The sequence below is a fragment of the Panthera onca genome, chromosome A3 (assembly GCF_046562875.1).
Source record: "Panthera onca isolate mPanOnc1 chromosome A3, mPanOnc1 haplotype 2, whole genome shotgun sequence".
Classification (NCBI taxonomy): domain Eukaryota; kingdom Metazoa; phylum Chordata; class Mammalia; order Carnivora; family Felidae; genus Panthera; species Panthera onca.
Window position 1 is genome coordinate 34,743,018 of NC_138341.1, and position 13,612 is coordinate 34,756,629.

At 35.5% G+C, this 13,612-nt stretch overlaps 1 protein-coding gene across 11 annotated transcripts in view; it reads left to right on the plus strand.

The window, feature by feature from the left end:
* EML4 (EMAP like 4) overlaps positions 1-13,612 on the plus strand; it is a 160,291-nt gene that overhangs the window by 61,544 nt on the left and 85,135 nt on the right. For all 11 annotated transcript variants that reach the window (XM_078444776.2, XM_060653455.3, XM_081795216.1 and 8 more), the window contains one exon: positions 8,565-8,747. In XM_078444776.2, coding sequence (XP_078300902.1) covers positions 8,565-8,747 — 183 coding nt within the window. Of the gene's footprint in view, positions 1-8,564; positions 8,748-13,612 lie in introns of those variants that run through there.

A 13,612-nucleotide genomic window follows, 5' to 3' on the forward strand; every position in this document is an offset into this window, starting at 1 on the left:
CCTGCATAAATATAAATATATCTTCCTATGAGTAGCTGTGTTTTTAGAATATATTTTCTTTGGTTTATTTCCACAAATAAATTTTAGCCGTTGTAGAACACATAGTGCATTACTTCTTGATATAGTCCTTAAGTATTTCTGTCTTTATGCAATATTTGAAGACAACCAATTCCACTTTAGAACAAAACAAAAAAATCATTTAAGTTGCTAAATTCCTTCTGATACGAATTTACTAACGTGGCAAATCATTTGTAATTGTGTTTTGTGTTATAAACAAATAATTTTTAAAGACCAGCTCTTCCTTTGAATGTATTGTATTGATTTTTGTGTCTCTTCTTAGCCTGAGAATATTCTTTTTGAGTATCATTTATAGTCATACTTTTTACAGAAATGCTTTCATTGGCCAAAATTGTTTCTTCCAGATCCTCTTCCTAGCCCCATGAAACTTCTCATGAGGGGGTTCTGTTCTTATAAAGCATAAAAATCTATAAATTAACCAAATTTGCATTGAAAATTCTACATCACAGCCTAAATTAACTTTGTTTTTTTTTCTGAGAAAATAATTTAAATTTTATTTACACAGAATTGTGTGTGTGTGCGTGCACGCACATGCGCACAGAAAATTCATTTAAAAGAGTATAAGGCAGCAAAAATCCTCAGAAATCCCACTTCTCTGAGACCTACCTCTAGTGTCTCTATATCTGTATATACATGTATACCTGTAGATAATACAGTTCTACACAAAATACACAGTAATTGTTGCCTTGCAAATTTTTTGTCTATATATTTTTAATTTCATAGTATGTGGTCACTCTTAATAAACTTGTTGATGATTATAAATATACATCATCCTTTTTAAGAGTACATAGTATACCATAGTGCAACCATTTAATCAGTTGCCTGTTTATAGTCCTTTAAGCTAGTGCCATATTTTTTTCAGCTGTAAACAATGCATGGTATTGTTACTATTTTCTCATGTTTCTTCATCCTTATTAGCTCCTCTAATCTTCCAATTTGCATTGTCTTTCTACCCAGTAAATCCTGCCAGTGCCTTAACATAAGTGTTTTTAACAAGGGGAGATCATAGACCATTTAAAAACATTTTTTAATATTTGTTCTTTGAATGGTATTGTGTACTGAATAATATACTTTTCTGAAATGAACTATTTTTTCCCCCAGAGATTTATAGGTAATAATTAAGGGTCCTACCATTAGCCTCAAACTGTCATAAAAACCATCTTATTTAGTTGTTTTTATGACATAAAACCTCAGAGTTTTTTGGAAGTACAACTCCACTTTTTATCTGTTTTGGAAAATTTAATGTGCAAAGATGATTCTCCAAAAAATGAAATGAGGAAACCAACTATAATTTACTCATCTCCAAAATTCTTTTTTTTTTTTTATGATACAGATGTTACGTTTTCTGTGGATGCCTCCCTATACTAGCCCTTGCCCTCTGTCACCAGAAGTAACTATTGTCACAAATTTTGTGTATATTATTCTCTTTATAGTTTTATTCTAAATAATATGTTACTTATTTTTGTGTTTTTTGAATTTTTATAAAGTTTATCTGACTTGCTTTTTATGCTTATCAGTATATTCCTTGGACTCATACATGATGGTGCATTACCACTCAGTATTATTCTGTTGAATGTTTGTATCACAGTTTATTTACCCATTTTACAGTTGACGAACATTTAGATTTTTTTCCCGTGTTTCTATTTTGAACTATGCTGTTGTAAACATTCTTGAACATGCCTCTTGGTATATGTGTGCAAGAGCAGAGACTGGGAATACCTGGTAGATAACCTGTTTTGTAAAGTTTTATTGGAACATAGCCATACCCAATCATTTACATGTTTATATATAGCTGTTTTTTGTATTATAAAGGCAGATCTGAGTAATTGCTACAGGGGCTCTATGGTCTGCAAAGCTAAAATATTTATCTAGCTCTTTAACAGAAAACGCTTGCCAGTCCTGCTGTAGGATAGGGTATATACACCTAGAAGTGAACTTGCTGAGTCATAAGATGTGTGCATCTTCAGTTTTACCAGATGATGCCATGGTTGGGTTCCCCCCCTCCTCCCCACAAAGTCATTGAAACAGTTTATATCTCCTAGCAATAATGTAGGAGAGTTCACATTACTCTGTATCCCTGGGAACACTTGATATTGTCACACTTTGAATGTTTTGCCAGTTTGGTGAGTATAAAATAGTATTTTATATGGTTTTAATTTTCCTTTCCAAAATTTTAATTTATTTTTATTATTTTAAATGCTTATTTTTGAGAGAGAGAGAAAAAACAGTGTGAGTGGGGGAGGGGCAGAGAGAGAGACAGACAGACAGACAGAATCTGAAGCAGGCTCCACGCTCTGAGCTGTCAGCACAGAGCCCGATGCAGGGCTTGAACTCACAAACTGTGAGATCATGACCTGAGCTGATGTTGGACACTTAACCAATTGAGCCACCCAGGTGCCCCTGCTTTCCAAAATTATTAATGAGGTGCTTGAGCCTCATTTCATATGTTCATTGGCCATTTGTTCCTTTTTGTGATGCTTAGTCGAGATTTTTACCAATTTTTCTGTTACAGTTTGCAGGAATTCTTTATTCAGGATAGTAATTCATTACTATGTGTTAAAACTATCTTCTCCCAGTTTGTAAATTGCTTTTTCTCTTTATCGTGTCTTTTAGTGTGCATACATTCTGAATTCTAATGTAGATAAGTATCAGTCTTTACTTTTATGGGTAGTGCTTTCTGTGTCTCATTTAGGAACCTCTCCTTCACTTCCAAAATATGAAGATATTCTCTCTTACTTACTAAAGGTTTTATAATTTTATCTTTAATCCTTTAATTTACTTGGATTTTATTTTTGTGTGTGGTGGAGATAATAACTTCATTATATACTTAATTTTAATGAATTTGTAAATTTTAATTTAACTTGGGAAGTTTAGTCATTATTTACATATTTTTATCAGCTAGAATCTTTTTCTCTTCCTCTGGGCCTCCAGTGACACTAATATTAGGTCCAAGGCTGCTTTTTTTTCCCTCCCTTTCTGTTTAGATTGTATAAATCATATATATAATGCATGTGTATATAATATATATTCTAATATAATTTTTTAAATAGAAGAAGTTCTAATTTCAAAGATTATTTTCTTGTAAACAAAAAGCTTGGTTATCCAGTATCCCATAATTTAGGAAGTTAGATTGGGAAAGAATGTTGCTATAGACAGCCATAGTTAATCCTAACTGCAAATAGTGAAGCAGAAAAGGTATCCTGAAAGATTAGGAATTTGAAAATGTAACACTTTGAGTGTTTTAATTAGAAATATAATAGCCTCTAGTGCATCATTCTGTCACAGTACTTGTAGCACAAAGTAATTAGTATTCTCAATGAAGATTGAGCCATCTAGAAGTGGCTAAATTAGAATTGTATGTCTTAGTCAAGAAGGCAAGAAAGTATTTTACTTCAGAAAGATTTACACAAAATCATTAGCATTGAAAAGGTACTAGACTATATAGGCATGTCTCATTCTGATGTGTTGCTGGATTGCCAACTTTTGGATATTTAGAATAGAATATGTTTATCTCTGCAAAGGTAATGTATTTCTGAATAACTCAGAAGCCAAATTAACTGATTCATTGTAGTAAAAGCATAATGAACAGCTATCATTGTAGTTTTAACACTATAATATTGAATATTGAAGTCTACTAGTTACATATAAATTTGCTTACACCACTAATAAAAGAGACTTATGCCAACAAATAAGAGTAGACTGATAGATAAGAGGTTTATGGACCTCCATTCTCTCTCCATTCACCTCCCTCAACCCTTCCCCCCCAATGAGTTTAACAACCCTTGAGGATTCATTTGTAGTAACTTTTAAGGCTAGAAACTATCTTGAAAAGGAGCAAAGAAATGAGAGCTTATTGTATAAGGAAAAGGAGCTAATGTATACTTACATTAGGAAAAGGAGGTGTAAAAAGCTCCCAGAAAGTAGATATATTCTATTTGCTGAACAGATATGTCTTGTGAAGGAGAGAGAGTGTGGTGCATTAGATCATGAGAGAAAAAAATAAGAGCAAAGTTTTCAAAATAGAGAAGAGCGATGGATTTTTTAGAGTCATCTCAGGGAGCAATTCTAACCCCAGTTTGCTGTTTGACCAAGAGGAATTCACTTGAGTACCTAGAGTCTTAGTTTATTTACCTATAAAACGGTAGGAGAGAGGGAGAGGGGGAGAGAGAGAGAGAGAGAGAGAGAGAAAGCAAGTGGGGCAGAGAGAGAATCCCAAGCAGGCTCTGCGCTGTCAGCACAGAGCCCCATGTGGGTCTCAAACTGAGATCATGACCTGAGCTGAAATTGAGAGTCGGACGCTTAACCGACTGAGGCACCCAGGCACCCCTATATGTTACTTAATCTTAAGCTAAAATGCATTGCTTCTGGAGCTTGATTTCTTAAAGCAAGTTCGTTCCATGCACAGTGTTCCAATTTTATTAAAAAACATGCTAGAAGGGGCACCTGGGTGGCTCAGTCAGTTAAGCATCCAACTTCAGCTCAGGTCATGATCTCGCAGTCCGTGAGTTCGAGCCCCGCGTCGGGCTCTGGGCTGATGGCTCAGAGCCTGGAGCCTGCTTCCGATTCTGTGTCTCCCTCTCTCTCTGCCCCTCCCCCCTTTATGCTCGCGCGCGCACTCGCTCTCTCTCTCTCTCTCTGTCTCAAAAATAAATGTTAAAAAAAAATTTAAAAAATGCTAGAATATAAGGCAATTAATGCAAATTTTTACTCATTGATTACAAAGGCTAGAAAAGAGGCTGTGTTAAAGACAACAACCCTTCCTGCCTCAAAATAAGTAAACTTAAAAAAAGATTAACATTTTATACATTTTTATGGTGAATTTCAGGTAATATAGAAATACTTACACTGAAAAGCGAAAATTACTTTTTACTCCTCTCTTTCCAATCTCATTCTCCTAATCAGAAATAACCCAGTCACCAGTTTGATGTGTATCCCTCTAGACTTTTTTCTATGTGTACAATATATACATATATAAATATGAAGCTTTGTTTTATTTATGTATTTTTAATTTTTTTAATGTTTATTTCTGAGAGAGAGAGAGAGACACCAAGTGTGAACGGGGGAGGGTCAGAGAGAGAGGACGACACAGAATCCAAAGCAGGCTCCAGGCTCTGAGCTGTCAGTACAGAGCTCAAACTCACAAACCACAAGATCATGAACTGAGTGGAAATCAAGAGTTGGATGCTTAACTGACTGAGCCGCCCAGGCGCCCCCAAAATTACCTTTTTCAAACAAAAACATGATTATGTCACTCAGTAGTTATAACTCTTAAGTAGCTTTGTGGGGGAAAAAAATACATTTTTTTGGTCCTCCTGTGATTATTGTTAAGAATGTAGCATGAAATACACTAAAGGGGCACTTAAATTGTGAGCCAAGAGTCCTGTGTTTGAGTCTCAGGTATCAAGACTGATTTGGTGACCTTGGGCAAGGCTATTTAACTTCTTGAGCTATTTCCTCAAATATCAAATATAGATAGTGTGAGGAGGGGGATAAGGTAATAATATGAAAGGTACAATATAAACGCAGGACATTGTTAATAGTTAACCTTGTATTTGTTATGCCCTTTGAAAAATTGTCCTTGCGTCTTATCACAGTATCTAGCAGGTCATGGTAGGATTTTTACAAGCTGAACCACCCTTCATTTCACGTTTCACATAATAAAAACCTCAATCACTAAGGAAAAAAAAGTTTAGAAAAGTTAAATGACTTGACAAAAATGAAAACTAGTACCATGTCAGTAGTAAAATGCTGTATAACCTTGACCTTATAGTCTGATAGTCTTTCCACCAGGCTCTGCTGCCTTCCTAAAATAATTAAGATTATGTATTTATAAAAATCACATAAATATGTTGTTTGTGATTGCAATTTAATTATATAACTCATCCTTTATAAATTGAGAACAGTGTAGAATGGCACATCCATATTATTTACTGTCTTCATCAGGACCTTTGGCTTACAAGAAATGGCTTGCAAAAAGGGAATTTATTAGATATAATTAGCTAGGAGGAATATTAGAGCAACTCTGAGAATGGAAGGTCCTGGATTTCAGAGACTAGAACTGCATCTCAGGGCAGTTAAGACTCTCTGTCACTAATGGCCTTAGGTCTGTGTCCTTAGTTAGCAAACCAGGAAGAAGGATGGACTACAGCTCCGCCTCTGGGAAACTTGGGAGGATTCCATTTGGCCTAGCCCACATCTCACAACCACTCCTGTAAGTAGTAGTAGATTAAACCATATGAAATTGCCAGTAAATATTTTTTACCAACTTGAAAGGCCATTTTGTATGGTTAACCTATTAATAGTTCAGGGTGGTAGAGGGGAGAATGAGGCATCATTGATTAACAGCCCTAATGGGACTTCAGAAAATGGTAGAGTTCCACAAAAGAGAAGAGGTGCTTTTCTTCCAACCAGAAGAAGGAAAATAGGAAGGCATTCTGGGCAGACAAAAATCATAGTGACATAATAGAATGCACGAAGTGTGTGGGTCAGCTAGAATTCAGCTGGGCCACTGTGGAAATGAAAGAGGCCTCAAATATTAAAATTTCTAAAGTCAGAGACTGAATTGTTCTTACTAGTCCTTTTCTTAAGCATCTCAGTTTGACAGAACTCCTTTTATGTAACAAATGCACCCAAAGCACTCAAATTACAACTATTGTACTTTTCTGTTGTATCCTAACATTTGTTGGATATCAAACATGTTTAGGCACCTTCCTCATAACCTGTTTAAAGATGAAGAAATTGAGGTTCAGAGAATTTGCCTAAGATTATACAACTAATCGTTATTAAAGTCTAAATTGAAGATAAATTTTCATTCTATACTGGTACTTCTCAAAGATTGTGCATGAAATACCTCTAAAAGCAGAAGAGAGTATGGGGTGCCTGGGTGGTTTAGTCCGTTAAGCGTCTGACTTCGGCTCAAGTTATGATCTCACCGTTCATGGGTTCGAGCCCCATGTCGGCCTCTCTGCGGACAGCTCAGAGCCTGGAGCCTGCATCTGATTCTGTGTCTCCCTCTCTCTTTGTCCCTCCCCTTCTTCCTTCTTGCGCTCGCTCTCTCTCTCTCTCTCTCTCTCTTTCACAAAAATAACGTTTAAAAAATTAAAAAAAAAAAAAAAAGAAGAGAGTACATATGTATACCTGAGAGGTCTGTTGGCATATGTGATTTTAAACATAAATATTGTTTACGGCTCCATAACAAAGTGGTGATAGCCTTGCTTTTTAAGTGCTGAATTGTTTTAACTCAAACTTTGAGTTAAATTGTCTTTTTAGGAAGGTGGATAACACATTCTCTCAGTAGGAGAAAAATGGCACACTACGCCTTTATTGTGTGAATAACTGACCCAGTTTATAAAACTCTGGTCCAAACCATACTTCTTGTAAGAATCTGAATTTTCGTGCTTATAGTGCATTAGCCAACAGCTATTGATCTTTCTATACGTTTGGGTTCTGACTGACCCAACTGTTAACAGTGTGCTCTAAAGTTACATAGCTTTGGAAGTAGTTTGTAATTGCTATGTTATAGTTAAACTTAATTAGGCTTTTTGTTGTTGTTGTTACATACCTAACAAATAAGTATTAGCTGTGTGCTTTATAGAAACCACACTTCCTTTTTCAAGAGTTGGGACATCGGGTAAGAAAAAACAAGAATATATAGCAATATCTTGTGGCATTTGGGGAGTATAGTAAAGACAGAAATAAAGAGTGCTTTCTGGTCATTGATGCTGAAGGTGAGTGGTTCGCAGTCTTATACATAAAGCAAAACTGTGAAGTGATTTGTACTCCTTTTTTATTTTCATAGAGAAGTAGGATAATGATGTGATAATTTAAAGGATACTTTGGATAGTTGACTATCTTGCAAGTTTCCAGAAGTCTCCAAAGTGATCTATTTAGAGAAAATTTTGATGAAAAAACTAGTTAAGGTTATAGTATAATGGGAAAATTTGATCATGGGGAAAATTTTCATAATTGTAGTTTTATGTCAGATATATTAACTTTTACTATTTTTAATTCATTCAAATAGCCATGGAAAATATTTACAGAAGTTAATCTGTGTAAAAATGATGGGTTTGTTTTTTCCCCCCAATTTTTGTCATCTTTTAAAAGACTTACCTGAATAGATCTTCTTTATGTTCCTTTTTTTGTTTGTTGTTTTTTTAAGAGCATGAGAGTGAGTGTGAGCAGAGGTGGGAGGGTGGGGAGAGACGGGGAAAGGGAGAATCTTTTTTGTTTTTTTGTTTTTTTAAATGTTTGTTTATTTTGAGAGAGAGAATCCCAAGCAGGCTTCGTGCTGTCAGCACAGAGCCCAATTCAGGGCTTGTATCCATGACTGTGAGATCATGACCTAAGCCAAAATCAAGAGTCAGAAGCTCAACCGTCTGAGCCACCCAGGCACCCCTGAATAGATCTCTTTATTTGTTGTTAGATTCTTTCTTGAACAGTTTACTTAAAACAAAAAACAAAAAAAAACCATCTTCTTCATTTTATAGATGATAGTATTTCTGCTGCAAGTACTTCCGACGTTCAAGATCGCCTCTCAGCTCTTGAGTTACGAGTTCAACAACAAGAAGATGAAATCACTGTGCTAAAGGCAGCTTTGGCTGATGTTTTGAGGCGTCTTGCAATCTCCGAAGATCATGTAGCCTCAGTGAAAAAATCAGTTCCAAGTAAAGGTAATTGTTTATTAAAGTAGGAAAAGTCTTGCTTTTTGCAGCTTACTTTGCAATAATGTGTAAAACTTGTGTATTTTATCAGTGACATTAAACCAAGAATATAAAACTATAGTTTGTCTTTTGGATTAGCTGTAACTATAGTTTGTTACATTGCCTTTTTTTTTTTTTTTATTCCCAAGAAATTCTGAAAGTTTACTATTTATTATTTTAAGTAGGAATATTTTTGTAATACCACTGATTGTACATACAGCTTTTATGTCATAGTATTTGTGTGAATTTAGTATTTTCCAACTAGATAACAAATTTACTGAGGGCAGGAATTGAATCTTCTTTTTGTGTCTCCCATAGTAATTAATTAGCATTGTATCTTGAACATAGTAGATAGGCACCCATGTACTTTTTGAGTCAGTCCTCTTACCATTACAGAAATGATAAAAGTCATAGTTCAAACAACCTTATTCTAAGCCTTCTGTGGTCATTAGTGAGAAAAGTTCTGAAGAATTTAAGCTCTGAAACTTACTACCAACCCCAGTACCGTGTTAATTTTAACTTCTAGATATTAAGGGTTTTCACAGGTTGAGAGAAACAGTCATTAGAATGCTATTATTCTGAGTTTGGAGCAGATCTTGTGTGGCCTTTCCCTTCCTCCAACCACTCAGAAAGAATTTTAAATTCTTTTATGTTAAGCAACTGAATCTATTATTTCATATATCTTACGATTTTTTTTGATAGAGTAGATGGACATAGGCATAACTATCCCCCATTTTGGCAATGGGCAAAGTGAGGATATTTATGAATTCAGTTTCTGAATGTTGAGTTTGAAGTTATATGGTGTGGAGGTAGACACATAGATAGCTGAATTATAGGTCTAGTGTTCATGTTAATCTTGGCTAGCAGGAAGAATTTGGGAATATTCAGCTTATGGATAATAGTTGGAGCCATAGAAAGAGGATGTAAAATGAGAACGAGGCTCAGGATAGTTCTCTTGGGAGCTCTAGTATTTCAGCAAAGAAAAAGTGATTCATGTTGCCAGATGCTACAAAGAGATTGAATAAAACAAAGACTGAGAGGTGACCCTTGGATTTGGCATTTATGAGGTTACTAGAAACCTCCACAAGCAATTGTAGTGGAGTGATAGGATTGCAAATCAAATTACAGTTGATGAGAATTGCGGAATTGGGAGTAGCAACTATAGTCACTCTTCAAAAAATAGGCCTGAGGGAAGAAAGATGGTAGTAACTAGAGGAAGATGTTAAATTGAAGGTCAGCTCTAATTTAATTTTTATTGTTTAAGATGTTATAGACTTGAGGATAAAGATAAGTTGAGGACAAAAGACAGCATGGAGGAAGATATTAATGCCAACATGAATAGGGGGTGGGAATTGATGAGGCGGGTTTCCTGAGAGTTTGGACAAGAACTGTAGCACAGGTAAGAAACTATTGGTCTTAGAAGACTCCTTCTTCTGGGATAGACTGAAAAGAGCTAAAACTATGTGGGGGTCCCTAAATATTCACAGTTGTCAGGGCTGGAACTTCGATTCCTTACCACTTTTCCTCAGGAGACAGTGATGCTCTCTAAGAAGGTAAGACAGTTCCTACTGGTGAAAAAAGGGGTAATTGGAATGACTAGAGAATAGGAGACCATAGACATACAAAGGAAGTGCTGAGTCACCTTGAAAACACTGAAGTGGTGCATTCTGATTGTGTGGTTCCCATTCTTTTTTTTTTTAAGTTATTTTTATTATTGAAGTGTATAGTTAACATACAGTGTTACATTAGTTTCAAGTGTACAGTATCATGATTCAACAATTCTGTTTAGTCAGTGCTCTCCATGATAGTTCCCATACATTATCATACCTTACATTATTACAGTATTAATGACTATATTCCCTTCCCTATGCTGTATTTTTAATAAATGAATGGGTAAAGAAGATGTGATATATGTGTGTGTGTGTGTGTGTGTGTGTGTGTGTGTGTGTGTGTGTGTGTATACACACACAATGTGATTCCCATTCTTATACTTCCCACCTTCAAATACTCTAGGCCTAGGTAGTTAATAGTGGAGACTTAGACAGGTGGCTGGGTTGATCTGCTCCATTAGTGGTTAGTAAGATAAATGTGTCAGTGACAAGGGATAAGGGACTGGAAAGTTTGGCAAAAGATTTCATAGAAACCACTTTAGCTAATAATGTTGTTATATTGCAGTCCTTAAATTTTTTTGAGAACCAGCTTTGAGGACTGCCAAAATCAAGCCAGGAAGAACTTTATTTGGTTATAAATTGATTTTAATAAGAGGATTCTGGAGTTGTTAGAGTAGAATGAGGAGCCAGATCAGTTAGTGTGTGTGGGCTTTAAAGGGAAGGTGAACTTGGTGTAGAGAAAGAACACACCATTTATAATTGACATGTAACCTCAGCTTCTGACTGTATAAATATTTTAAATTCTGAAAGAGAAAATGGTACAGTGTTTGGTTATTATCCACAATATTTTTGAAAGCTTATTTCAGGGGCACCTGGGTGGCTCAGTCGGTTTAACGTCTAACTTCTGCTCAGGTCATGATCTCATGGTTCATGAGTTTGAGCCCCAGGTGCTCTGTGCTGACAGCTCACAGCCTGGAGCCTGCTTCAGATTCTGTGTCTCCCTCGCTCTGCCCCTCTCCAGCTCACTCGCTCTCTCTTTCAAAGATAAATAAACGTTAAAAAGATTTTTTTAAAAAAGAAAGCTTATTTTAAATAGGTCATACTAGTTAAAAAACATTGAGAATTTTTTTATTATGCTAAAACAACAGTACGTTATAATTTTGTGTTGAGAAAAATTTAAACACTTTTTTCTGATTTTTTTATTTCCCAAGATATTTGAGTAAAAAATATTTATAAAGAAATTTAAAAAATTTTTTTTAATTTTTTTAATTTATTTTTGAGACAGAGAGAGACAGAGCATGAGCAGGGGAGGGGCAGAGAGAGGGGGAGACACAGAATCTGAAGTGGGCTCCAGGCTCTGAGCTGTCAGCCCAGAGCCCGACGCGGGCTCAGACTCACGGAGTGTGAGATCATGACCTGAGCTGAAGTCGGACGCTCAACCAACTGAGCCACCCAGGCACCCATTTATAGAGAAATTTAAAGACTGCTTTTTAAAAATTTGATAGACAATGGTAAATTTTGTATGATGCATCAGTTACTTCATACTTACCTGTTCCAATGTCATAAAATACAAATAAAATTAAATAGCTGTAGTTCCTATTCTCCAGGGACATACTTTCTGTAAGTTACTCTTTCTAGTCTTTGTTTAGTTGTCCTTACTCATAATTCCTTTTGTCTCTGAAGTGAATTTAGGATCAGATTTATTTAAGGCTCTTTAGTGACGACTTAACCTAGTTCTGGAGTTACAGAGCCATCTGCAGCTGCTACATTGGAACTTTTTTCCCCCACATACTATCAACTCCTAATCCTTATTAATAACCTTATTAATTAGATAGGGAGCTCCTTTCCACTAATTGTACTTTATAAGCTTACTATGACTGCTCTTCTTACAATGTGCCAACATGGTTATATTCTGAAATGGGGTCCACTAGTGATTATTCTTTTTTTCTTTTTTTTTGACTTTTTAAAAAATTTTTATGTTTATTTTTGAGAGAGAGATACAGAGTGTGAATGGGGGAGGGGCAGAGAGAGAGGGAGACACAGAATCCAAAATAGGCTCCAGGCTCTGAGCTGTCAGCACAAAGCCCAACGCAAGGCTCGAACCACGAGCCATGAGATCATGACCTGAACTGAAGTCAGCACTCAACCACCTGAGCCACCCACGTAACCTACTAGTGATTATTCTTTAAGTTACTTAGTTAGATGCAGGCTTTGAAATGCTGTCTATAAAAGAGATTAAAGGGGGAGTTGATTATATAACAATTTGGGGAGATACTATTTTAGAGATGAGCATAATTCATTGTTAAGAATTACTCTGGTTCCTTTTAGTGGAAAAATTTGCTTGACTAATTTTTGTTTGCCAATATTGATACTTAGAGAAATATGTATTTAAAGGTTTTAAATTTATTATTGGAAATTCTAAACAGCTGTATCGTGGAGTTTATAATATACAATAGGAATTATTGGGAAAATATTAGGTGATTCTTCACTATTGACGTTTGTATATAGCCTAATAAAGATCAACTGTCAGTTTTGATATTAAACAGGATTTATATTATGAATATTTGTAATGATCATTTTAAGCAAAGTATTTTATAATAAATGACGTTTTTCATAAAATGCTCTTTTTAAAAAATAAAATTATTTTGTGGGAATTTTGTATATATTTTTAATTTCTTTTTAATGTTTGTTTATTTTTGAGAGAGAGAGAGACAGAGCCCGAGGAGGGGAGGGACAGAGAGAGGGAAACACAGAATACAAAGCAGGTTCTAGGCTCTGAGATGTCAGCGTGGACCTGACGTGGGGCTCGAACTCAACGAACCATGAGATCATGACCTGAGCTGAAGTCCGACACTTAACCCACTGAACCACCCAGGGGCCCCTTGTATATTTTTTCTTTATTGAAAAAGTAATTTCTGATACTGTGGAAAATTTTATCTTCTATGTGAATTTTTTTTTTAGTCCTCTGTGAAATTAGAATTTATTGTATTCACTTTCACATAAATTACTGATAGGAGAATACTCACTATCATTTGCTTAGATAGCTACACTTTTTTAGAGAATTTTTCTTTAGAAGTAAGGCTAACCCCCTGTTGGATAAATAAGTGTGAAAGCTCTTTATGAAACTGTGGTTAAAAGTATAAGCTAACTTCCTTATTGATAAATTCAACTAATTTTGCTAGATGGTGGTGATATGGGGGGGGGACATAGCTTTAGGTGTGACTA